At 49.3% G+C, this 23,399-nt stretch overlaps 1 protein-coding gene across 9 annotated transcripts in view; it reads left to right on the forward strand.

The window, feature by feature from the left end:
* Positions 1-23,399, forward strand: part of HIPK2 (homeodomain interacting protein kinase 2) — a 181,422-nt gene that overhangs the window by 102,989 nt on the left and 55,034 nt on the right. For all 9 annotated transcript variants that reach the window (XR_010381577.1, XM_064487309.1, XM_064487308.1 and 6 more), the window contains exons 3-5: positions 20,502-20,625; positions 20,919-21,038; positions 22,995-23,081. Coding sequence is in view for 8 of the 9 variants with exons in the window: in XM_064487309.1 (XP_064343379.1) it covers positions 20,502-20,625; positions 20,919-21,038; positions 22,995-23,081 (331 nt within the window). In the remaining variant the exon portion in view is untranslated. The remainder of the gene's footprint in view (positions 1-20,501; positions 20,626-20,918; positions 21,039-22,994; positions 23,082-23,399) is intronic.

Below are 23,399 nucleotides of genomic sequence, written 5' to 3' on the forward strand. Positions count from 1 at the left end.
GGAGATGAAAAAATAATGGTTCTGCTGAGATAAATGGGATGACCTGGAAAGAACCCCATTTTGGAAGGGGACGGGTGATGGTTCACGCTGAGGCATCCAAACAAAGGTCCTTGCGTCTTTGAGAATATGGACCTAGAAGACAAGGAGAGGTTGGGGCCAGGCGTGCAGTGGGCTGACAGCCGATGCCTGACAGTGAACGAGCCCCACAGGAGGGGACTGGGGTCCAGAGTAAGGAAGAGAGAGAAGAAAGAGGAGGCAGAGGAGGAGGGAGGAGAGCGATGGGAGAAATCAGTGGAGAGCTGACAAAACACATTATGAACCTAAAGGGATTTTGGAAGTGAGTTGGCGATCATCGGGGTCTGTTATGAAAGAGCGGGGAGGCTAAGGATGGGGACTGAGGAAGAGGCCAGTGGATCCGCGGCCGAGGAGGAGGTCAGTGGTGCTGCGAGATCGGTCTCTCTGGCTTCTTGTCCGGGAGCCTCCCCATCCCGCCTGCAGTTGCTGCCACGCTCCTGACTGCCGGCTCCCGAGCCTCCTCAGCTGTGCCTGGTTCTCGGGGGGCTCGTCAGGAGTGTCCCCTTTCTTTAAAATCCTAATCCTAATCAATTAATAGTTATGTTTCTAAAATACAGTTCTAGTCGTACGTTTTAAATTGGGTCGGTGATAGAGGAAGGTCGCGCAGGCTCTGCATCAGTGGGGAGAAGTGGAGAGTGCTGGCGGCAGGGGCCGGGCAGGCAAGGTGGCTCATCAAGGAAGAAGGAGAGAAAGGGAAGGAGGAAAGAAAGAGGACGGGAGCAAAAAGCAGAGACCTCGCGGCGTGGGGTGAGGTGCAACGACTACAGAGGGAGACAGACCGCCCTGTGGGTCACTCCTCCCTGCAGCTTCAGCATCCTGGGGACCGCGGGTCGCCACCTCCTTGTCCAGCAGGCCTGTCACACCGTGTCTCCCCACACAGTTCTGCTAACCTCCCCTGCACCGCAGCCTGCAGCTTAACTGATGATACATCTTTCCTTTGTTCCAAGGGGAAGACTGATACTTATTTATCACAGATTGCTCCTTTTGCTCTTGATTTGTTTGCCTTCTCAGTACTTCCCTCCTCTGCTTCCCTGGTTTGCATTTCTCGTGACTTTGCTCCCTCGGCTACGCATGGTCATTGCTGTTAACCCTGCACCTCGCGGGCACTTGGAATGCCGGCGCTTGCCCACAGTACCGCAGCTCCAGGCTTAGGGCCCTCATTCCCAGAGACACTTTCTTATCCTAGTGAATTCATAACAGCCCTTCATGTGAATGAAAGCCCTCCCATTGCTCTCTGTTGCCTGTGAATATGTAATTGCTCGTGATCAGGAAGACAGCATAATGGAATCTAGAATCACGGTGTTGGCGAGGACCTGAGAAATCACCCCCTCCATCCTCCCACGCATGAGGAATCCCTTCAACAGCTTTTGTTTGACTTATTAAATAAATAGCTTTTCCCTTGATTTAAACTGTTCCCAGAATACATATTGGGTGGGTGATCCAAAGAGTTGATGTTACCAGGAATAGCAAGATGAGCCAGCTTTTTGAAGAATCAGAACTTCGCTGGATTTGTAAGCAGGCACGCCAACCTTGTCCTCCCTCCCGGCCGAGTTCTCTCTCTCTCGCCAGTCACCGCCCCTGCATGGAGATAACACCAGCTGCTTTCTCAGGGGACCAGGGGGACCAGATGACAGGCTCAGTGAAGCCCCAGTCCCTAACAGAGCCACTCCCTCTGAAATGCATTAAGCAGCTCCAAAGATGTGTTTTTAACGATGTTTACCTTGAAGAGCCTCATTCACGGAGCAGCCACCTTTCTGCGTGTCCCGCACCATTAAACCTGCATGAATGTGGGCCTGTCAGGTCTCCGCGCTGCTGGGATCTTGTTTTGCTTCCTTGTCATCCAACACACTGGGCTGCGTGTACATAAAACTGTCTCGGCCTTATTAAAGTCACAGTCTTTGGGTGTGTGGGGAGTGTGGCTTGCTTCCCCTCTCCTTTGGGAGGGAAGAAACATTGCCCACATGGAAAAGCTTTGCTTAGGCGACATCAGACTTGGAGATGCCCATCCCACCAGGCTGGGGGTCCTGGGCTGTGCTCCCTGAAGCTGAGTGGCTCACTTCCTTTGCTCACTTCTCACCTCTCTGTGGCCTCTCCAAGAGGAGGCAGAGGCCTTCTTCCGTACGTCTGGGTGTCAGACCTTTACAGGATGTGGTAGTAGTGTGGGAAGTGTGGTTTGTCCCATAAAATCTCTGAGTCTCCTACCATCCATCTTACAGCATTTAATAATCCTCAGTACCATCTTTTCCAGTTACTCGTGTTTGGAGACAGATGCCCTTGTGTCAGTACTTCCTGAATAAAGGAATCAAAGAATAGCTTATTGTTTCACCTCACATTTGGGGCACCAGAAATGCAAGGTCGGTGTGTGCTGCCCTGGTGTCACTTGCCCCTTCCTTGTACCTGCCTGCCCACTGTGCCCCTTCCTTCCTCTCTGGAGCATTCCTTGTGTTCTCTTGCCTCTACACCTTCACTTCTGCTCTTTTCCAACTTGCAGGCCCTCTGTCTTCTCTGGACTCTCTAAAGGCAGCCTGAAGTCTGCCCATCCGGAGCGGCCATGCTAAATCCTACATCCTTGAATTCCCCCCGTTCTCCCCAACCTGGAGTGAGTCCTCTGAAGTCCACTGAGGTGTAAGCCCCATGAGGGTAGACTGTGTTTTTTTGTTCATTGCCAAATACTCGGTGCCCAGGACTGAGTAGATGCTCAGTAAATGTCTATGAAATGAAAGGCAGTGATCGCTCTCTGTAAACCTAGCTGCCATCTGACATAGATCACATCTGTCCATGCCCATCCTTCTGTACACGTACACCAGTTGCTGCACCTCTTGAGAACAGAAACCACAACTTTGTATTACCCTCTAGCAGAGCCTGGAACACACTAGGAGCTCAGTAAATAGTGGTGATTGCATTTAGTACAGAACCACTCAGAAATGTTCCCTCAGTGCAGGGCTGGAGGTGGTGGGGGGAGGCAGGCCAAGTGTCCTTCTCTTGCTCTTGTATCAAACCTTGAGCAGCTTTTGAAGCAGGCCCAGGGGCCCCTCTCCTCCCACCAACACTCGACTACTTAGGAAGGATATTCTTAAGAGCACAATGCTGTTAACATTGCATTCCTCGTCTATAAATTTGCAAAGGGCTGTACAGAATTGTTCAAGAATCAGTTATCCAGGGGGTGGTGAGTTAATTCCTGAGTAAGCCACTCTGAAAACTGGTTCTAATCCTGTTTCAAATGAAGGGTTGGGAGAAGGCCAAAAAAGGGTATATTATTGTGTCTTGTAGGAGGAAGAACTGGGCAGATATTCACTGAGTTATGGCGCCAGAGCCTTCCTTTCTTCTGTTATTGTGAATTATTGTTATAGTAGAAAGCCAGTCAGCAAAGCCAGACTCAGCATCACGCTTCCTCTCGGCTGAGGTCTTATATGATGGAGACCTTCGTAAACAAACATCACATGAACTGAACGTGGGGCCCTTTTCAATGCCATGCTGTTTAATGTAAAGTGTAATCATTGGTTTATATCCCTTATAAGTTCTAAAGTGTCCCTTGCTTCTGGGGTAGCTGTTGCCTAAACCCTTTTTTGTTTAATAAAAGAATACTAGTTTTATGCCACTCAAAAGTCTCCAATATATAGCTAAAAACAGTCATTTGCTTAACTACTCCATTTGTCTTCCGGCCTCTCACCTCTTGCCTAAGGGTTGCAAACTCGGCTGCCTATAGGGCCAGGCAGGGAAAGGCAGTCAGCTGTGAGGACAGGTGTGTGCCATTGAAGTGGGCAGCACTGTTCAGCCCACACTCATTCCTGCCAAGCACAAACGTGTAGCCCAGAGTTGCCAGAGCTTTGGATTTTCCAAGAGATGCTGGAAATCCAAACTTTTAGGAAACATTGCCTGATTTCTAAATGTTAATAACTAATTCAGAAATTTCTGTAATTCTTTGCAAGCCAGTTTGTGTGTCTGTGTTGGATGCTTCCTGTGGGATAGCAGTCTGCAACCTTTGTTCTGTTAGACCTTCCTGCCTCTGGGCACTTGAAAGTCCTCCCTGGGCATCATTTTCATTGGGCCACCTACCTTTTTAAGAGGGTAATAACTGATTGCCATCCAGAGTATCTGTCCCTGCGGGGAAAGGACCAGATGGAGTGTCTAGTACAGAGCTGGGCACCACGAAGATGCTAAGCTAAGGCTCGTAGAGAGAACATGCCTCGAACTTCCTTTGCACATCCCTCCTCTCTTAGAGATATGACCACATGTGGGTACTAGTTATCTATCACTGCGTAACATCTGACCTCAAAACTCAGTGGCTTAAAACAATAACCATGTATTATCTCACAGTTTCTGTGGGCCAGGAATTGGGGAACAACTTGGCTGGACAGTTCTGCTCAAGTTCTCTCTTGAGGGTGCACTCAAGTTCTCAGCCAGGGCTGTGGTCCTCTGAGGACTTGCCTGGGCTGGAGGGTCTTCCAGGGTGGCTGGCAAACTGGTGCTAGTGGCTGGCAGGAGGCAGGAGGCAGGAGGCCACAGTTCCTTGCCAGGTGGGCCTCCCCATAGGGCTGCTTGAGCATCCTCACAACATGGCCACTGGCCTCTCCCAGAGTGAGTGATCCAAGAGAGAGCAAGGTGGTAGCCACAACGTCTTTTATGACCTAATCTCAGAAGTCACATATCATCATTTCTGCAGAGCCCTATTGGTTACATACATTTGCCCTGTTTAGTGTGGGAGGGGATTCACTGTTGAACACCAGGAGGCGAGGCTCTTGAGGGGCCGTCTTGGAGGCGACCTGTCACAGCTGTGCTCACAACAATCCTTTCAAAACAAATGATCAAACACTGAGAGCAGTTTTCATAAAAACCTTAGGGAATAACTTTTCTGTCTTAGTGATTCATACCTAATTCATTTCATTTACTGTTGTGTTCTCGAGATCAACCTCAGAAATTAAATATCCCATTTTTATAGCCCATCTTAGAACTGTCTTCCCTGAATGTATCTAAAATCACATTTTAAAAGCAGATTTAAAAATTCTACCTGTATCACCTCTTAGAGTGATAGGCTCAGGTGTACCATTTGCTTTTCAAGGAAGCTCTTTCAATCACTGCTTATTACCTCTCCCTGCTTCGTGGGGCATCCTTGCTCTCATAGCCTCTCAGTTGCCTGAGATGACACTTCTTGGCTGAACCTAATGTTTTTTAAAGACTTGAAAGGAAAATCCCTAAGAAGTAGTGTCCTGAACCAAGAATAGTACCCTCTTTGATATATTAATAGCATGTGTGAAGGCAAATAGCCCCCAGAGATTCCCTGGAGCCTCTGAATTAGTAGGAGAGGGGTGCCCGTTATCAGAGGCCGCAGGCGGGGAGAGGGGTTACTCCAGTTCCTGCCACTGTGTCTATTTCGGGTACCCCTTTGCAGCTCGCCACCGCAACTCAACCAGCAGGGCTGAGTGGGCGCTGCTGATGCTCATACACACACACATACACACACACAGGCTGCACCTTGCCTTTGTCCCTTTTAAGACCACCCTTAATAGTCCTTTAAAGCACATTTCGCCTGAATAAAATTGTGAAGGGGAAGGAAAGGTGCCCCACCGTGATTTCCCCTAGGAAAATCCCCGCTGGTAGCCAGGGCTTATTTGTTCAATAAACAAAACCTTAGGCTGGGAATTGAAGGTCAACACAAGCCGAACGCAGGCTTGTGCGCTGTGCGCGGTGCTCTGGGCCCCTGACGTTTGCGTGCGCACCTGGGGGAGGGGGCCGCCCCGCCCCAGCCTGGCCCCGCCCCAGCCTGTCCTCGCCGCCTTAGCCCTGGTCACCCAGTTGGCTGTCGGTAAATGGAAATGAAATGTATAATTCATAAAGCCGTGGTGGCGTGCGATCTGTGGAAGGGGGCTGGGAATTACAGGATTGAGAAATGAGGCTGCAGGCGTGGAAGTAACCTTTCTAGTTTAGAGGCTGCTGTGTTAGATGGCCTGCATTGTTCTTTTTCTGACCTGTTTCTGAACTTCCCCTTAGAAGAACAGAGGAAATACAGTTCTGCCTTTTCCCATATTGTTTTTGAATAATACCTTCAGGTGCCAGCTTTTAGCGTTTGTAGTCTTCCGTTTGGGGTTTGGCTTTCCCTGCCACCCCCTCCCCCACGCTGCTTCGTTGCTTCCCAGAGTAAAATCTAGTCGCTAATTATTTCATCCCAGTATTAATGGCAAATACAGAGGCTACACAAATATTTGTCCATATTGAACACAGCACGTACAGGGAGAGAAAATACCCTTGCAGCTTCCACTCCCCATCTCTGCCCACTGCCTCTCCCGTGCAGAACTCACTCCCCCAACCAAGCAAGACCCGTCTGAGAATGGTCCTCGGGGGTGATGCAGATGGGCCTGTGAGAAATGTGTGGGATGTGGCCTCTCAGTAGGAGGAATGACGGAACCAGTGATGGATCTTAAGCCCTGGCTTGCAGAGCAGAGTCATTTTAACCAGATGTTAAGGTGTACACAGGAATGATACATTTAAACTACTAATGTAATCGCAGAGAAAAGAAAAAAAAACAAGGCTGAGGTGTGCCACATTTCTTTCATCAACCTCTCCTCTGTGCAACCTGAAATACTCGGTGTTGTTCACTCCACACTTCCCTCCACCGGTATTGATTTCCTGGTCTGAACTGTGAGTCCCCGGTGATGGCCGTAGCTTTGGGCTCTGTGATCATCTGAGGTCTCTCAGCCTCTGTAAAGTTGGGGGACCCCAGAAGAGGGAAGAAGGAAGACATGTGTTTGATTTTGACACAAGTAAGCATCACTAAAGAGTCAGACAAAATTGTGCCTAGCTTGTCCTCAAAGATGAATCTAGAGTTGACTCTCTGGGGTATTTGGGGTTGTTTTGTTTATTGGAAAACAAACCTTTAATGAGGCTGAATGAAAAGGAGCTAGACAGTTCTGTGTCAGAGGCTTTCAAACAGGAGACGGAATTTGGTTAGTTCCATCTAGGTGGGTAGTGCTGATTGAACACCCGCTGCATGCAGAGCGACCCCCGGGCTGCTGAGCACTTCCTTAGGAAGCAAACATAGGCTGTCTCTTCTCAAGGAAGTTTGGATCTCATGGGCAAATCCAGGGCAAGCCTAAATGCACACATACAGAGACCTGCTTAGAGAGCTGACACTCTACAGTGTCACGCAGCCACGTGGCCACGTTAGATGATTTTTTTCCAAAACTTTTATTCTTTGTCAAAAAAGAAACTGAGCTCTTCACACCAGTGATCACTGCCGTTCTTTCAAACACCCATTTAATTGCTTGTGGGGTTTTTTAATTGTATTTTTTTAAATCTCCGTGGACGCCCCCTCTCTTGCCATATTTCTTTCCTCAATTCCTGGTAGTTTCCCCTTTTCACCTGCCATTCCACCGCATGTATATCTTTTAAAGATACAAACTTCCTATGTCAAGCTTCTCCAATTGAAAATATATAAAGCCTTATGAGTTTCCGTTCAGATTTCTCCATGGAAATCTCCATCACCAGAGAAGTTCTAGAAAGAGCCTGCTAGCTTCTCCTGAGCTTGCTTTTCTCTTTCCTTAAAAATAAATGCATACAGACATAAATACATAAACAACGTATAGTAAGAAATCCCTCTGTTTACTTCTTCCTCAGATAATCACTTCTGTTCAGCAAACATCTGTGTATTGAGCATTTACTTTGTTCTTGCACAGTGCTTGTGGTAGGAAAAAAGCTCATGAAACCCTGGCCTCCCCCCGCCGTGGGTGTGAAGGGTGACAGCCGACATCGATGGGGGATCCGCCCCCGCACAGCACCTGCACCAGGTGTACAGAGATGAGTCATGGACAGCCCCACCCCACCCCACAGGATGTTAACGGTCTAGCTAAGAAGCTGCCTGTAGATTTTTCTCATTTTCAGAAATCATTCCCAGGACAGGGATGAATTCCCAGGGCAGGAGATGTGGGAGCAGAACAGGAGAGAGCCTCGGTCAGGGGAGAGCTCTGCAGGAGGTGGATCCTAGGAGAGCCAGGAGAGTGCTTTCCAAAAAGGCAGATAGGGGAGGCGTGGAGGGGACCCCTGGGGGTCCGGGGGCCTCGTCAGACTGCTCTGATGGGTCTGGAGGGTTCTGCCCTGTTTCCTTTCCGCCCCACCCCCCCATCAGCCCCACCCTCCCTCCCAAGTCCTGTCTTCCTTTCCTTTCCCTCTGCCTCTCCAGCCCCAGCTGACTGATGCATGGCAGCTCCCCGATTCCGCATGCTAGTTAGCTCACTTGGCTAGAGCAGTGTCCTCAAGAGAACAAAATGAACATTTTAATCTCTTCTGCTGAAGGCTGCTCCATTCCAGAGGCAAGATCCAGGAGCCCCAGCTCTCAGATCACAAAGCCCCATTGTGAGAATGAGGAAAACAGTTTATGGGAAGATGGAGCAGTGGTGTCCTCATCTTGCGGGACAACTGACTCGCCTTCCACTGACAGAAATATCTTCCCGGCTCTAATCTGCAGTTTGCTGTGGATTTCTCACAGTGAGATCCCTGGCTGTCCCCAGTCGGCTTCGTGCATCTATCCCATGGGAGTTGAAGGTTCAGGTGCCTTTCAGAGGGTGCGTCCACTGCCCTCCACAGCCCCTCGCGTGAGCCGCAAAGAGCCAGCTTACTGTTTCCTCCAGGATCCAAACACAGGGAAGCAAACTTGAGTTTTGCTTTGTTTTGTTTTTTTTTTCCAGTTCCTTTAGGAAAAGTTGAAGTTGGAAGGTTCTCCCTAAATAAGCTTCCCTTGGCAAGAGACCTGGAATTTATACCCACTTTGGCAAAACTCTCCTGCTTTTAACTCCCACCGGAACAAGCAGCCACCACGGGGACTGCCTCCTTGTCTTGACCGTGGCAGGTCCTACAGGACCGTGGTTAAGTCCACACTGCAGCGTTTCCTGCTGTAGAATTGGGTGAAGGTTGTGTCCTTGGTCCCCTTCTGGCAAAAGCCAGAACAGTGTTCACTTCCCCAGCGAGAAACGCCAGCCGCGTCCACCCGGCTCCTCCTACTGGCCTGCCTGGCCCCTTGGAGGCAGGAGGCATCCTATACCTCATGCACCAGAGCGGATGACTCCGTTGGCCAGGATGGCCCTGGCTTTACTTAAGAACTTGCTTAGATTGCGATTAGCTGGCTGTGGCTCTTCTTTCTCTGTGATTCTCCACCAACAGCGCCATGTAGGGAGGAGGCCTCTGAGCATCTGGGAGCACCCCTGTGGCTGCAGTGGGAATTCGCCCTCCAACATGTGTTTGGCATCCTTACTCAGCAGATTCTTTTTCATGTTTCAGGTTTCGGCTTCTGCTCTCTCAACTGGTACGTCTCCAGTTGGTGACACCAAATGCATCTCCCTTTCAAAGAAGGAGCAGGTTTCTGTCTTCAGGCCCTGTCTTTCCTACCCCCATCCATCAGCCGTAAAGAATGCCTCAGGATTTTAGCCCCACAAGCCACGTGATCAGATGGCACTGTAGGGAAAGGAAGTAACCCGAGGGTGAGCCTTGTCTTTGTTCCCGTTCACTTTCTGAGAGCTGGGTGCTCGGGGGCCTCGCAGGGCAGGCCTGGGGACCCCAGGCAGGGCAGCAGCCTGATTCCTCAGCCGAGTGCTGCTTCAGTCCTTACCCCACGAACATTTCTGAGTACTCACTATGAGCCAAAGCTAAATATTAATCAATGGGAAGCTTTACGTTTAAATCAATGATTGGTACATAAGTAAATAATATTACCTTCTTAATGTGCTTTCATCTGGGGTGGAGGGTGAGCCTTGAATTAACTGACTCAAAGGTGTGAAAGAGGCCTGCCCTGTTCCCCCAGCCTGACCTCCCGCTTTCACACATCACCCCTCGGAATAAAGTGGGGGTGCTAGCTCTGCAGTTGGGCCTCAGAAATTGAAATTCCACATTCGCTCCCAGAGCAGGGAAAAGAGGAGTAGCCTCAGGAAGCCTAAGGGTGACAGCAGGTGACAGTGCCACTTGGGTTAGGCCCCCGCCGTATCAGCAGGCTTCCCAGGGAAGCTCTAAATGCACGGTTTCCACACTAACAACAAAGCAGAAGAAACAGTCAGTGAAAGGAGCTAAAAAGAACGTCTGAGGGTTGGTGTCCTGTCTCCCTCGGCCAGCTGTATGGTTCACCCAGCCTGCCTGTTCGGGAGCCTGATCCAGGGAAGGCAGAGCCCAGCCGAGGCATAGGGTCCCCACCGCCGACGCACATGCCCTGCACAGGCTGCATGTCGCCCCCGCAGGTGCAGAGGGGACAGTGTGTAGGTGGGGCTTTATCGTGCTGACCACGTCTCTGCTTATCTTCCTGGTCAGTCACTGAGCTGTATGATTTTGCTTTATGCACTTCTTTGTATGTGTTACTTTCACAATCAATCAATTAATCAAGGTTTTTTTTTTAACTTTATAAAAGAACCTGGAGCTGTACACATGTAAAAAGAACCTCTATATGTAGATACGTGCAGAAACCTGAGATTCCGTTTCCCTGGCTGCCAGGTGCTTCCACAGATGCTTACTGAGCACGTACTTCAGCAAAACTGGTAATACAGTCGTCCTGTGGGATGTCAGGCTTTCTCCAGTAGCCCTTGGCTTCATGGTAAAAGCACTGGAGACTGGACCGGGAGATTCAGGGCCACCGGGCTTGGGATGGGCCAAGTAGACAGTGCAACTGTACATGTCAAGAGAATAAGGAATTACAGGACAGTGTGCGTATCTTTAAAATGACCCACGGTGGGGTGCAAGTCGTTCTTCCTAGGAACATTTCTTACTGTGATTTACAAAGAATTACAGGCTAGCATCAGAATATCCCCCAGAGACCTGAGAACTGGTTTCCCATTTACACCAACATCATTAGAAGGTTTTGGAGGCAATAGTCATTTGAGTTGCAGATCCAACCTTTTCTTCTGGTATATTAACAAGAAGGTTAGATTTTTTTTTTGGTGCTGCACTTTGAAGCAGAGTTGAAGCAGTGCTGGAAACTAAGGATCAGCATGTGGGAGGAGGTGGGGCAGGGGTGAATATATATATATATACACATTTAGTGCACACCAGGAAAGTCTTATTCAGAACCAAGATGTTCATTGCCAACATAAATCCAAAAAAAAAAAAAAAAAACTGCCACTCTGATTCTAGCATTATACTGAAAATGGTCAGTTGAATCAAGGAAGCTCGCATCCTCTGGGAAACTGTCCAAGTGTGGCAACACTGCAAGCAAACCCTGATTATATATAATCAACTTCCCATATGGATGTGATGCTTTGTTCCAATGTCTTAAGTATTTCTACTGGTGATAGCTGGAGATACTCAATTACGACAGAACCACCACTGAGCGTCTTAAATCCTCATCAGCACAGTTTTATTGACATCAGCTGTGGCCTGAAGGTAGCACTTCTAGAACCTCCCTGCGAGGATTTTGCTACACATGTAAGATCCAGCTGGAACGACCACAGGCAGAGTGGGGTTTCTTCCCCGGCTTTCCTTCAGGAGTCAGAGCCTTGCTCCTTTGTAGCCACTCTCCACTAGTGTCCTCTCCAGCTCAGTACAGGGCAGAAATACTCTCCTGTGGAGTGTGTCTGCAGATCTCAGGGTGCATAGTGTTTGGTCAAGCCGTCCCAGGACAGTCTCCTGATCACCTTGGCTCAGTGCAAGCCAACACAACGAGTGGACTCCTGGTCAACCTCACCTGTGTTTTGTTCCTGGAGCTCCATCTCAGAGACCCTTTGTCCTGCCCCTCATCTCCCTAGCACCCCAGAGACAGAGCCATTTCTTTCATATCTCCTGTTCACTGAGGAAGCAGTGTCTTTTTCAAAAGCAAATCCCAGTTTGGCCTTGGATTAGGCAGGCCTCGATCACTATGCAGATCTCCACTTGGACTTTCCTGGTCCCCCAGACATAGTCTGAAACCATCTTTTAGGGATGCTGCTCTGAGATGCTCTCCACCACTCACCCTTCGGGCTGTCTTCTCTGCAGATCCTTCAGGCTTTGGGGTCAAATTTCTCTAAAACAGCCTCCTCCTAGTCCTCAGATTTCTGCCATTTCTAAGGTCCTGTGTTGCTTTAATGTAATCCTTTGCCTCCCACTCTGGGTCGCCAGCTCAAGTAGTGGCTCTGAGCTCATGTCAGCATTTCCAAGTCTCCTTATTTTTGCGGTGGAAACATAAGATTTAACAACCCATCTGAAATACCATTTTACATTTTGATTGCTTCTGCCCCAGCCATCCCGAGGTTACTTTCAATCTACATGTATTTGTGGGAACGGGCTTTTTCACTGCAGTTCAATTCAAGTACACCTTATAATATCAGTGATTATAAAATACCATGGACTAACAGTGTCTTGCTTCCAAGGAGTTCAAACTGCTTTATAATTCTACTGACCATAAATTATCTTCATAAGCTGCTGTGGAGACGAGAAAAAAAAAAGGCGAGATTAATAATCACATTTTATAGATGGTGAAATAAAAACTCCGGAGAAACTGAGTAACATTTTTCCAGAAATGCACAGTGCTTCCTGTGCTCTCAGATTAGTGCTGCAGATTTATTGCCCAAGCTGGGAGTGGCTGTGAACCTTGCGCTTGTTTTATTCGTGTGTCGTGTAGATGATGGAGACTTGGCCCGGGAGGCTGGCTGAGGAAGAGATGGCACCGTGAAAGGGAGGGCAGAGTCAGGGCCCTGCTTCTCAGGAGGAGGGGTGGGGTTGATGATGGGCTGTTGTCGTTCTAAAGCTCTTAGTTGTTGGTTATATTTGTCTTTATACCTCCTTTAAACAAATAAATGAAACGAAAATGTTTAATGTGTATGCTTTAAGATACTTAAACAGCTTTTCTAGTGTTTCAACTTACAAGGAAGTCAACGGGCTTTCAAAATGAGGGAAAGGGACGCTCTTTGTTTAACTGCTGTCACGTGGACTTAGACCTGTTCTACGTAAGTGGTTTACTAGCTCTCGACTGCCTGTCCTGTGCGAGGCGCTGCCTGTGATGCTGTGGTGAATTCCGTCCTCCCACCAGCATCAGGAAGTAGGTGAACAGCCGCAGCCTGACAACACTGGATTCTGCCTGTGAAAACAGTGCTCCCACGCATTTCCACTCTACTCGGGTGATGTCCATACCTCTCCTGGGGTCGTTCCCCCACAGGGTCGCAGGATCTGGACGTGATCTGGGAGGACCCCATCAGCTATGCACTCCGTCAGGAGAGCCAGTGGAGCGAAATCACAAACTTCAATCACTGATGTGCTGAGAATGCTAACTGTTTAATTCTGTTTCTAGAGAAAAATAGAATTTTCAGTGTCTTGCTCTGGGAGTGTTGGAAAGGAACAATCTCTTTTTCTGAGGTGCCAATTTTGTCTGACGCTTCATGTATGTTTAAAGTATTTTTGACGTCCCAAAATAGCACTGAAGAGCCTCTGGAAGATGACTCCCTGGGTGGCGGGTGAAGGATGCGTCACTGACAGGACCCGGGTGCTGCTGAGCCCAGAGAGAAAGACCGTCTCCCCGGTTGGCGGGCCTACCTGCTGTGGGGCCGAACTGAGAACAGAAACAAGGCTCCGTGCAAGAAACTTGAATGTGACTTTTTTCTTTAAAGCATGTAAACTTTGAAACAGGCCACGTAATCTTCCTCTTGTCATAGAAGGTGTGATGCCAAGGGGATGGTGCTAGCGTCAGAGAAACTGGCGCCTGCTGAGGGTGTGGGGTTGAAGCAGAGAGATTCATTCCTTCTGCACATCTGTGTGAGCACCTGCTTTGCCCAGGCGCTGTGCAACGTGCTGGAGAGACACCACCTTGGGGGCAGGGGGTGACATGCACTCATCACCCAGTGCCTCGAGGCCACCCCATCTGTCCACTTCCCAAGACTCAGCTCAGGCATCTGGGGAGCCCTCCCTGCTCTGCATCTCCTCCCTGCAGTCAGCCCCTCCTCCGTGTGCTGGGCACACGGCCGGCGTGTTGTGTGTCAGCTGTGGGCTCGCTGCGGCCTCCGAAGTGCTGAGCTCCGGGAGGAGCCAGAGGGTCTGTTTTTCCTTTCGATCTTCGGCACCCAGCCCGGTGCCTGGCGCATAGTAGATGCTTAGGAAAATGGCAGTTGAATTGTTCCAGTAAGTAAGTGAATAAGTGGCACTTGAACCAAATTCTGGCTTAGAATAGCCTTTGGTGAGAATGGTTTCTTCTTCACTGAAGAGTAAACGTGGCTCGGCCACCGTTGAAGGTGCTTCAGGTGCGCTGAACAAAAAGAAGCAGATTTGAGACTGACTTTGAACTTCCAGGAGCTCAGAGCCTTAGGATCCAGCGGGACAGGAGAGGAGCCTCTGCAGACCAGAGCAGAAGGGTCTTCAGTCCCCTAGGGATGACTGAGGGGCCAGAGAAGTGCCTTCTTTACCCGAGGACTCGTGGCCTGGGTGGTGAGCAGATCTTTATGGGGTGTTTGCTGTGTGCCGGACTGAGGATCAAAACCCGTGGGACACAGGCCCCGCCCTTGGGAAGGCCTAGTAGAGGGTGGACACCCGAGCGTGTGTATGTCAGTAATAGGTGATCGGTGAACATTCGTTGGACCACTCTGGTGACTGGTGTCCGTGTCTTCATCACCTGGCACAGAGAAAGCGGGCAGGAAGGAGGGAGGGGAGGGGGCAGGCTGTATCAGAAATGTGATCAACATGGCATGCATGCAGAGCACAGGACACGTCCCTTGGATGAAGGCGAGTTTCAGAGGAGATTGGAAAAGATTGAAACCAAAGGCAGGAGAGCAGTTGGGGGTTCCGAGAGAAGCCTGGGTTGAAGAGGGCTCTGCCAGGCTGGTAGCAGGGGGAGCTCAGGGGGAATGGCTTCAAGAGAGAGTAAGCAGAGATGCGGTCAACCCCGCGGTCCTGACCCTGCAAAGTCCTGGTGCCACTGCAGCCCCCCTGCTACCTTTGCTGCCTTTTCACTGTAATTCTTTCGTGAGCCATCTACAGGTCGGTGTCCTCCGATTCTTGGCACTGGCCTTGCTGTGGCTGCCGCACCCGGGCCAGTCCCTGGGCCTCCACTCCTGCAGTTCCCACCCGCATGGAGGCCTGCTCTTCCCCTGGCAGAAGCCTGCCCACCCCCGCTCTTGGCCCGGGCGTCCATTCCTTCATGAAGATTTGCCCCTTCCACTCTCTTTTGTTTGCGCTGCCTTAGAACTTTTTGTATGAATCACATATTTTACTGCTGTCTTATGTTTAATAAAGGGTTATTCAATCAACAAACCTTTATTGAGTGGCTCCTGGATGAAGGGCACCGTGCTGCCCCCATGGACTTAGGGGAGACAGACAGTAAGCAGGTTCTTGGGAAAGTGCTGTGAAGTGACATTTATGGCAGCCTAGATAGAGACTAACTGGTGTCAGGGGAACCCTGTCTGTGGCGGTGACAATTAAGCTGAGGCTGGAAGAATGAGGAAGAGGCAGCCGTCTGAGAGCCTGGGGAGAGCATCTGAGGCAGAAGCAGCAACACCGCACAAAGGCACTGGGTCCGGAGACTGAGAGGAAGCTAATTAGGCTGGAGCTCACTGAACTAGGACAGTGGGTTGGAATGACCGTGCTGAGCTGAGCAGGACCCGGCCCTAGAGGTCCCCGTGGGCCAGGGGAGGGGTTTAGATTTCGTGCCAAGTGTGGCAGGGAACCTCTGAAGGGCTTCAAGCAAAGGGATATGTGGCCTGTTGATTCTGGCAGCTGGTAGAGAATGGATTGGAGGAAGGGATTGGAAGCTCCAGGTGAGACAGGTGGCCAGGGCCGGAGCGGTGGCAGTGGAAGCAGAGAATCGGGGTTGCTTGACTTTGGAACTGCCTTATTGATGGGTTGGGTGGTGAGGATGGAGGGGAGAGAGGAATCGGAGATCATTCCCAGGTTTCCAGCTTGAGTAAGGGGGTGGGGGTGGGAGTGGTAATTCTATTTACTGAAACAAAGACGAAGGGAGGAATTATTGGGGCAGGGGAGGAGCAGGGGAGAAGAGTTTCCTTTTTTGTTGTCCTTTCCATATTTTTTAAAATTGAAGTATGGTTGATTTACAATATTGTGTTAGTTTCTGGTGTACGGCAAAGTGGTCCAGTTATATACGTGTGTGTGTGTATATATATATATGTGTGTGTGTGTGTGTATATATATATTCTTTTTCATTATGGATATTGAATGTGGTTCCCTGTGCTATGCAGTAGGACCTTGTTGTTTATCTATTTTATATATAGTAGTTTGTATCTGCTAATCCCAAACTCCTAATTTATCCTTCTCCCCAACTTCCTTTCTCCTTTGGTAACCATAAGTTTGTTTTCTAGGTCTGTGAGTCTCTATTTTGTAAGTAAGTTCATTTTTATCATTTTTTTAGATTCCACACGTAAGTGATACCATATGATGTTTCTTTCTCTGTCTGACTTACTTTACTTAGTATGATCATCTTTAGGTCCATCCATGTTGTTGCAAATGGCATTATTTCATCATTTTTTATGGCTGAGTAGTATTCCATTGTGTATATATACCACATCTTCTTTATCCATCTGTCTGCTGATAGACATTTAGGTTGCTTCCATGTCTTGGTAAGAGTTCCCTTTTAAACATACTAAGATTGAGATGATTTGAGATATTCCAGTGGAGATGTCAGGCCATCAGAATGTAAAGCTGGTGCTGAGAAAAGACCCAGTTGGGGATAGACATTTGGAAATACACAAAATGGGATTTAAACCTGTAAGCATGGATACGATGACTGTATCAGCTTCCCGGCCCTGCAGAAACAAGGACCACAAATCACATGACTCAACAACAGAGATTTATTTTCTCACAGTTCTGGAGGCTGAAAGTCCAAAATCAAGTTGTCAGCAGGGACATGCTCCCTCAGGAGCCCCTCAGGGAGGACTTTCCCTTGCCTTTTCTGGCTCCTGATGGCTCCAGGCATTCTTTGACTTCTAACAACATCACTCCAACCTCTGCCTCCATCCTCACGTGGCCGTCTTCCCTCTGTGTCCGTGGCTGGATTTCCCTCTTCTTATTGGGACATTAAGGATCCTCTCTACTCCAGGATGACATCATCTTAACTAATTACATCTGCAGTGACCCCATTCCCAAGTAAGGGCACATTTTGAGGTGCTGAGGATTAGGACTTCGACATGTCTTTTGGGGGACACAGCTCAACCCATAGCGGTTACCTAGAAAAACAATGAAAAGAGAGAAGAGAGGGGTCCCAGGGCTTTGCCATCGTTTGGCAGTTGGATAGAGGAGGACACACCCTCAAAGGAACAGACAAACCACGAGCAGAGGCAGGACAAACATGCGGGGGCATGGTGTCGGGAAAACCCAGACTGCGTGTTTCAAAACGGGAGGGAAGGGTCACCTGCGTGGAAGAAATGCGGCCCGCGGCTCCCAGAGCTGAGAAGCTGACCAGTGGATGTGACGTGGTCCCTGGTGACCTTGACAAGCAAGGCACTTGATGGGAGCGGAGGGTGGAGGTCCAGTCAGAGGAGGGAGACAAGCGGTGGAAACTGCAGGAGATGGGTCTTGAGAGTTGGCTTTGGAAGGAGAACAGAGAAATAGGACGCCAGCTGCAGGGAGCTGAAGGGACTAGGGAAGGTTGGGTTTGGGTTTTGGTGTGTTTTGTTCTTGTGTTCTGCTTTATTTTTTTAAACGGGAGACGCCGGAGCACGTCTGTGTGCTTGGATTAGCTCTGTCATCGTATCTGTGTGCGTGGGCGCCGTGTACATGTTGTGTTCGACTCCAGTTGTCACCTGTGCTTCAGTGATGTCCTCCCAGGACCACGGTCCCTTGGGGATGGGGCTGCGTCTTCTCTTTCCTTTGTCTCCCACTGTCCTGCCTGACACATAAGCATTTGTTCACCATGATCACGGCAAAAAAAAAAATACCCTGCTGCCCACATCGCGGTACCGTGAATCACTGCCGTGTCACTTTCTGACCGAAAATGGACGAAGAGCTATTTTCACAGGCCCTGTTCATGTAACGTTAGGCAATAAAATCCACATCTGGTGTTTCTTGCCAGAGAACGTCACTGAAGTGCCCTTTGCATGACAGTCTTACTTGTTGGATTCTGCTGTGCAGATCATCAGGGAACAGGATCTGGGAAATGGGTTTCCAGAGATTGCCAGTGGCCTGGTAGGGGCCCGAGAACCAGTTGATTACCCTGTTAGAAAGGGCAGCCCCGTGGTCCAGTCCAGAGATATCCCCACAAAACCAGACTGGCCTGGAGACTGGAGTGTCCCGGCTGCAGAGGGCAAAGGGACAGGTCATAGGAACGGGGGACAGAGGTGTGGAGATGCTTGATCCGGAGCCAGCAGCAGCCTGCCGAGGGAGGGGTTCTTGGGACCAGACCAGAAATAGTTCTCCTGGGAAGAGGCCTGAGTCTGCGTGTGAGAGGAGGCAGGTACACACACCTGACTCTAAAACAGGGAGGGCAGAAAGAAAAGCAAGTTCTGACACATGTGTAATAAAAGCGTGTTGTTTCCTTTATAATGTTCTTTTCCCATATTCCCTTCTTTTCTAAAAGATGTGGTTTTAAAATAAACCAAAACCACTTCTGAAGAGATTGCATTGCTGGAGGCAACCATAATCTTGTCAGTTACACACAGTGATCAGGTGACTCTGGGGGCCCTGGTGTGTGGGGGCAACGCTGGACACGGCGACCTGGGCCAGTTGTGGGATTGAGGCCCCATGATGTGTCGTAAAACCACCACCAGCATCCCCAGGGCATCAGGGCCAGAGAGCAAGGGCAGCCTCCTGCGTTTACAGGACATAGGTTTGGAGGAGACAGAGACCAAAGAGGAGGTGAAGTGCCAGGCAGAATGCCAGCCGCTGATGATGCCCAGCAGCCAGGGGACGGGGACAGGAAGAGCCATTAAGTAGCTCCGGGGCAACTCGCTCCGCTGCCCTCCACAGCAGCCCCTCCTCCCAAGCCTGGGAAGACCCAGCCCTGGATTTTAGGACAAGTTCTCTTGCTGCCCAGACCATGCCAGGGGCGCTCTAGAAGCACCTGGCAGTGTGCTGACTCTCCAACCCCAAGGAAATGAGGAAACTCCTCGGTGGGAGGGTAGAGCTCAGTGGTAAAGTGTGTGCTTAGCATGCATGAGGTCCTGGGTTCAATCCCCAGAACCACCAATAAACAAACAAACAAACCTAAGCTCCCCCCAATAAAACAAGTGAAAAATTAAAAGACTTTTGTGACAAGACATTTTGGTTCTTATTTGTTTTATTTTTTCAATACCATTATGTAGAGAAGAAAAAGGAGCAATGAGAGCAAGTTTAAAGGGGCGGGTTGGGGGATACTTGCTAAGTGGGGAGAAATTCATCTAGAAGTTCGGAGACACTGGAGATGTTTCTGACACCACCCCCACCCCCGACTCTCGGGCCAGGCGGGCGGAGATAACCTAGACCCAGAGAAGTCCCCCGTTCCCCTGCACTCCCACTCCAGGCTGCTGAAAGGGTGGGAGAGCAGCAGCTTCTTGCGTCGCTTAATCAAGTGGGAAATTTATGGAGAAAACAGCAGTTGGGCTGGTGCATATTCGTCTCTGCAGAGTGCCTGGAGCCGTGTTTATTAAAAACATAAACTGGGTTGGTATCTCATACTTGAACGTGGTTCTCTCCAAAGTGTACCCTACCTAATCATGACCAGTTCCTAGAAAAGAAGAGGCACTCTGTGGTCTTTGGGTTTTGATTACCAATCAAATGTGAAATTTTCTCTTTGAGTTTAGGTGATTTCCTTCGGAAGTTCCAGCATGTAACCTTGTTTATCATGTGAAGGAACATAACTTCTACAGTTAGGAAAGGGTTGGTAATGGAATTCTGATTGATACCCAAACTAGGTGTCATGAACAAGGTTCCGTATTTGTAATAGTAGAGAACTTTTCAGATTACCTTTTTAGAAGCTAACGGAGAAAAAAAGTAGTGTTTCCTTGGGAAAGTGTGATACAGACTCCTAAGAGGGGATTGTTGGCATAAACAGATATTGGAGTTAATCCCATTCTGGGTGGAGGCAACTTGTTCTATATATTACTGGAAATAGAATACTTGTACTTCAGAATTCCTTTGTAAAAACCGGGCACTCTCTAAAGGTTGGTTTCCTGGGTTTTCAGCTACAGAAAGTAACTCCTGAGCATCTCTAAAGTGGTCATTAGGTCTGTGGCCACACCACCCTGAACGTGTCCAGTCTCATCTGAAGTGGTTATTAGGTCTTCTGGTTGGAACGTAATGGTAATGAAGTCAATAGATGTGGTTCCTTGTGGGTCTGTTCCAGAACCACAGACTTCCCTTCATCTCAGCCAACCATCCAGCCAGGCTCTCTGCTGAGGGGGAGGACCAAGCCAAAAGATGGAGAGATCACTGCAGCCTTGTGCGAGAATGACAGGCCCTTGAGGGGGTCAGTCGTGGTACCGGGTTTGAGAGATGGGGTTTTATGTAGAATTCGTATAGGCACAGCTGCCTGCATTTCCAAATTGCTAATGGTTTTTTCCATTCTTCCCTTTCAGGGCCCCTGAGATCATCCTTGGTTTACCGTTTTGTGAAGCAATTGATATGTGGTCCCTGGGCTGTGTGATTGCAGAGCTGTTCCTGGGCTGGCCGCTGTATCCAGGGGCTTCTGAGTACGATCAGGTGGGTCCAGAGAGCTCGGGTATTCACGGCAAGCCCCCCTTCTTTGTCTGCTTTAGCTCTTCAATTACTGCATGATGTGCAGATAGGGTTACAGGCTGTTCCGCTGTCTCCTGAACCTTGCTTCCCCTCGCCTCACTTTTCTTGCTTTATTCCTCTTTCTTTTCCCTTCTCCTTTGATTACTTCCTTCTCTCCCTATAAAATTGTCGTTTCTCTCGGAGACACTAGCGCCATTAGTATACCACAGGTACAGTGACAGGAAAAGCCCTGACCTCATCCCCATCTTTTCTTGCAGATTCGGTATATTTCACAAACACAGGGTTTGCCGGCAGAATACTTATTAAGCGCGGGGACAAAGACAACTAGGTTTTTCAACCGTGACACAGACTCGCCGTATCCTTTGTGGAGGCTGAAGGTAGGAAGAGCATCCCCTCCATTCCTCTCCAGCGCCCAGACCAGGGGAGAAGGGCCCAGTCCAGTTCGTGGGGAGCCTTAGACATCGGCACACTGGCCCGGGATCTCCCTTTGATCTGGCCAGCAACACCGGGGAGGTGTGACTGTTGTCCATGCGTGGCGTGGATGAACTCGAGTGTTCAAAAGCACCGCTTCGTCGTCGGCCTGCTGAATCCCAGGCTCTGATTGCTAAACTCCCGAGATTTAATCCAGTAAACTTTGATGACCTGTCTGGTTGGTTACCAGGGACAGAAGTGAAGCACCCCTTGCCTTCAAGGAGCTCCCAGTCCAGAGGGAGACAGAACCTTTGTGGCAAGCTCCAGCCCCCAACCCCTGCAACAAGCACCCTGTTCCCGGCAGGAACAGAGTGTGGGACCAGGAGGAAGGGAGCCTTTAATCCTGCTGTGGAGCAGAGAGGGCAGAGGTCAGTGGTAGAGTGCGTGCCCAGCGTGCACGAGGTCCTGGGTTCAGTTCCCTGTACCTCTGTTAAAAATAAATAAACCTAAATTACCTCCTCCCCCCTATTAAAAAAAGAAAAAAGAATTTTTAAATCCTGCTGTGGCAGAGGGTTGGGGAGGAGCATTTGAGTTGAGCCCTGAAAGATGAGGTGGGTCTTCCAGGCAAAGGGTACAGTCTGAGCAGCCTTGCCTCCCCGGGCTCCGGGGAGGGGGCTCTTCGTCTCAGCCAGCAGCGGGTGCGATGCACCATATATTCAGGTGGTTTTACTTTAACAGAAACATATTTTGCTTTCACTTTGATCTGTGCCTAGTAATTAAAATTAACTTTTTTTTCCTGGGAAGGTGGAAATAATATGTCTTAAGTGTGTTTTATGTTCATTTTAGGTGTTTCTCCTTTTTTTGTACCAGTGTGGGTGGATTTTTTTTTTTTTTTTTTTTGGATAGAAACCACAGCCAAATTGTAATACATTAAAAGATAATGTGTGGCCAGTGGTCACAAAAGGTTTAGAAAAAAGATTGGGATGTGAAGCAAGCATCTTGGGCTATTGATGGGAGGCCGGCGCTGGGCAGCTGTGAGGGGGAGTGGCTCAAGGTCAGGTCCAGGGAAAGAGAGTCCTGGGGAGAGGAGGCTGAGGCCGGGCAGAGTCAGGGTTCACTTCTACATCTTAGTTAAGAGCCTCAGACCTACTTGCCCAGTCATTCCTAGATCTTAGCAGCTTCAGGTGTGCTGTCGGTGAGTGATTTGAAGGATTAATTACCTGTGATCCATGGATGAGACTGAAAACCCATAGTAATTGGAAACAGCTGTTTCCTGGACCGAGGCCAGTACGGGAACTGGGTGTGTGTGCCCCGGGCCCGGGTGGAGGGGGCCCACGGAACAGACTCCAGAGCCGGCTGTCACTCCCTGGCCATGTGACCTTGGCAAGCCTTCTAGCTTTCTGTTCCTGTCTGTCCCTCTGAAAAATGGGCTGGTAGCCATCCCACCTAGGATGATTGTGAAGGATGTTGCATGCGCTCACGTGCTTTAGAACAGTGCCTGGCACATAGTGAGAGCTCTGTGTATAAGAGCTTGATAAGTAGGATTAAATTAAAATTTTTAAATGTGTGGGAAAGACCTCCTGCTTTTCCACATATGGAAGCTGGTCTTAGCCCTTAAACTTGGGGAAGCATGGAGAGTGATGGGGGGGTGGCCTGTGTTGCTCAGCTGGGAGTCTTCCAGACCTGACTCAGAGCAGGCCCCCAACAGGTGTTCGTGGGAAGAAGGGAAGGAGGAGGGATGAGTCAGTGTGGAGGGTGAAACGCGAAAGAGAGTAGTGTGCAGGTCACTTTAAGAAGAACCCTAGTCTCCTCTGAAAGATGGGAAAGAGACCCTCTGCGAGAAGCAGAAGCTGGCGGGTTTGAGTCACAGTGATGAGGATGTAATTCACAGTAACCAACGGGCTGTTGCCTCTCCTGACCAGACACCAGATGACCATGAAGCAGAGACGGGGATTAAGTCGAAAGAAGCAAGGAAGTACATTTTCAACTGTTTAGATGATATGGCCCAGGTAAGCTCCATGGGTGAGTATGCAGTGTTAGCCCTTTGAAAACCATGCACGGCAAGACTTCTGCAGGAGTCATAGAGGATGTGGGTAGAAATCCACATTACTCAGCTGTGGAGGTTGACCTTGACCTTAAACAATCATATACCAGCCTTACTTAGTAAGAATGCCAGTGGGTTTGTAGAACCTTTTTAAAACCTTACACCAGCTGTTTAAAAATAGCTCCAATTTATTGGTTCCTAATTGTAAAATAGAACCGGCCAGTCTTACTGATTCTTCAGGAGAAGAATTCAAGCCCATTAGTACATTTCAGTTTCCTGCCAG

This window comes from Camelus dromedarius, chromosome 7 (genome assembly GCF_036321535.1).
Source record: "Camelus dromedarius isolate mCamDro1 chromosome 7, mCamDro1.pat, whole genome shotgun sequence".
NCBI lineage: Eukaryota > Metazoa > Chordata > Mammalia > Artiodactyla > Camelidae > Camelus > Camelus dromedarius.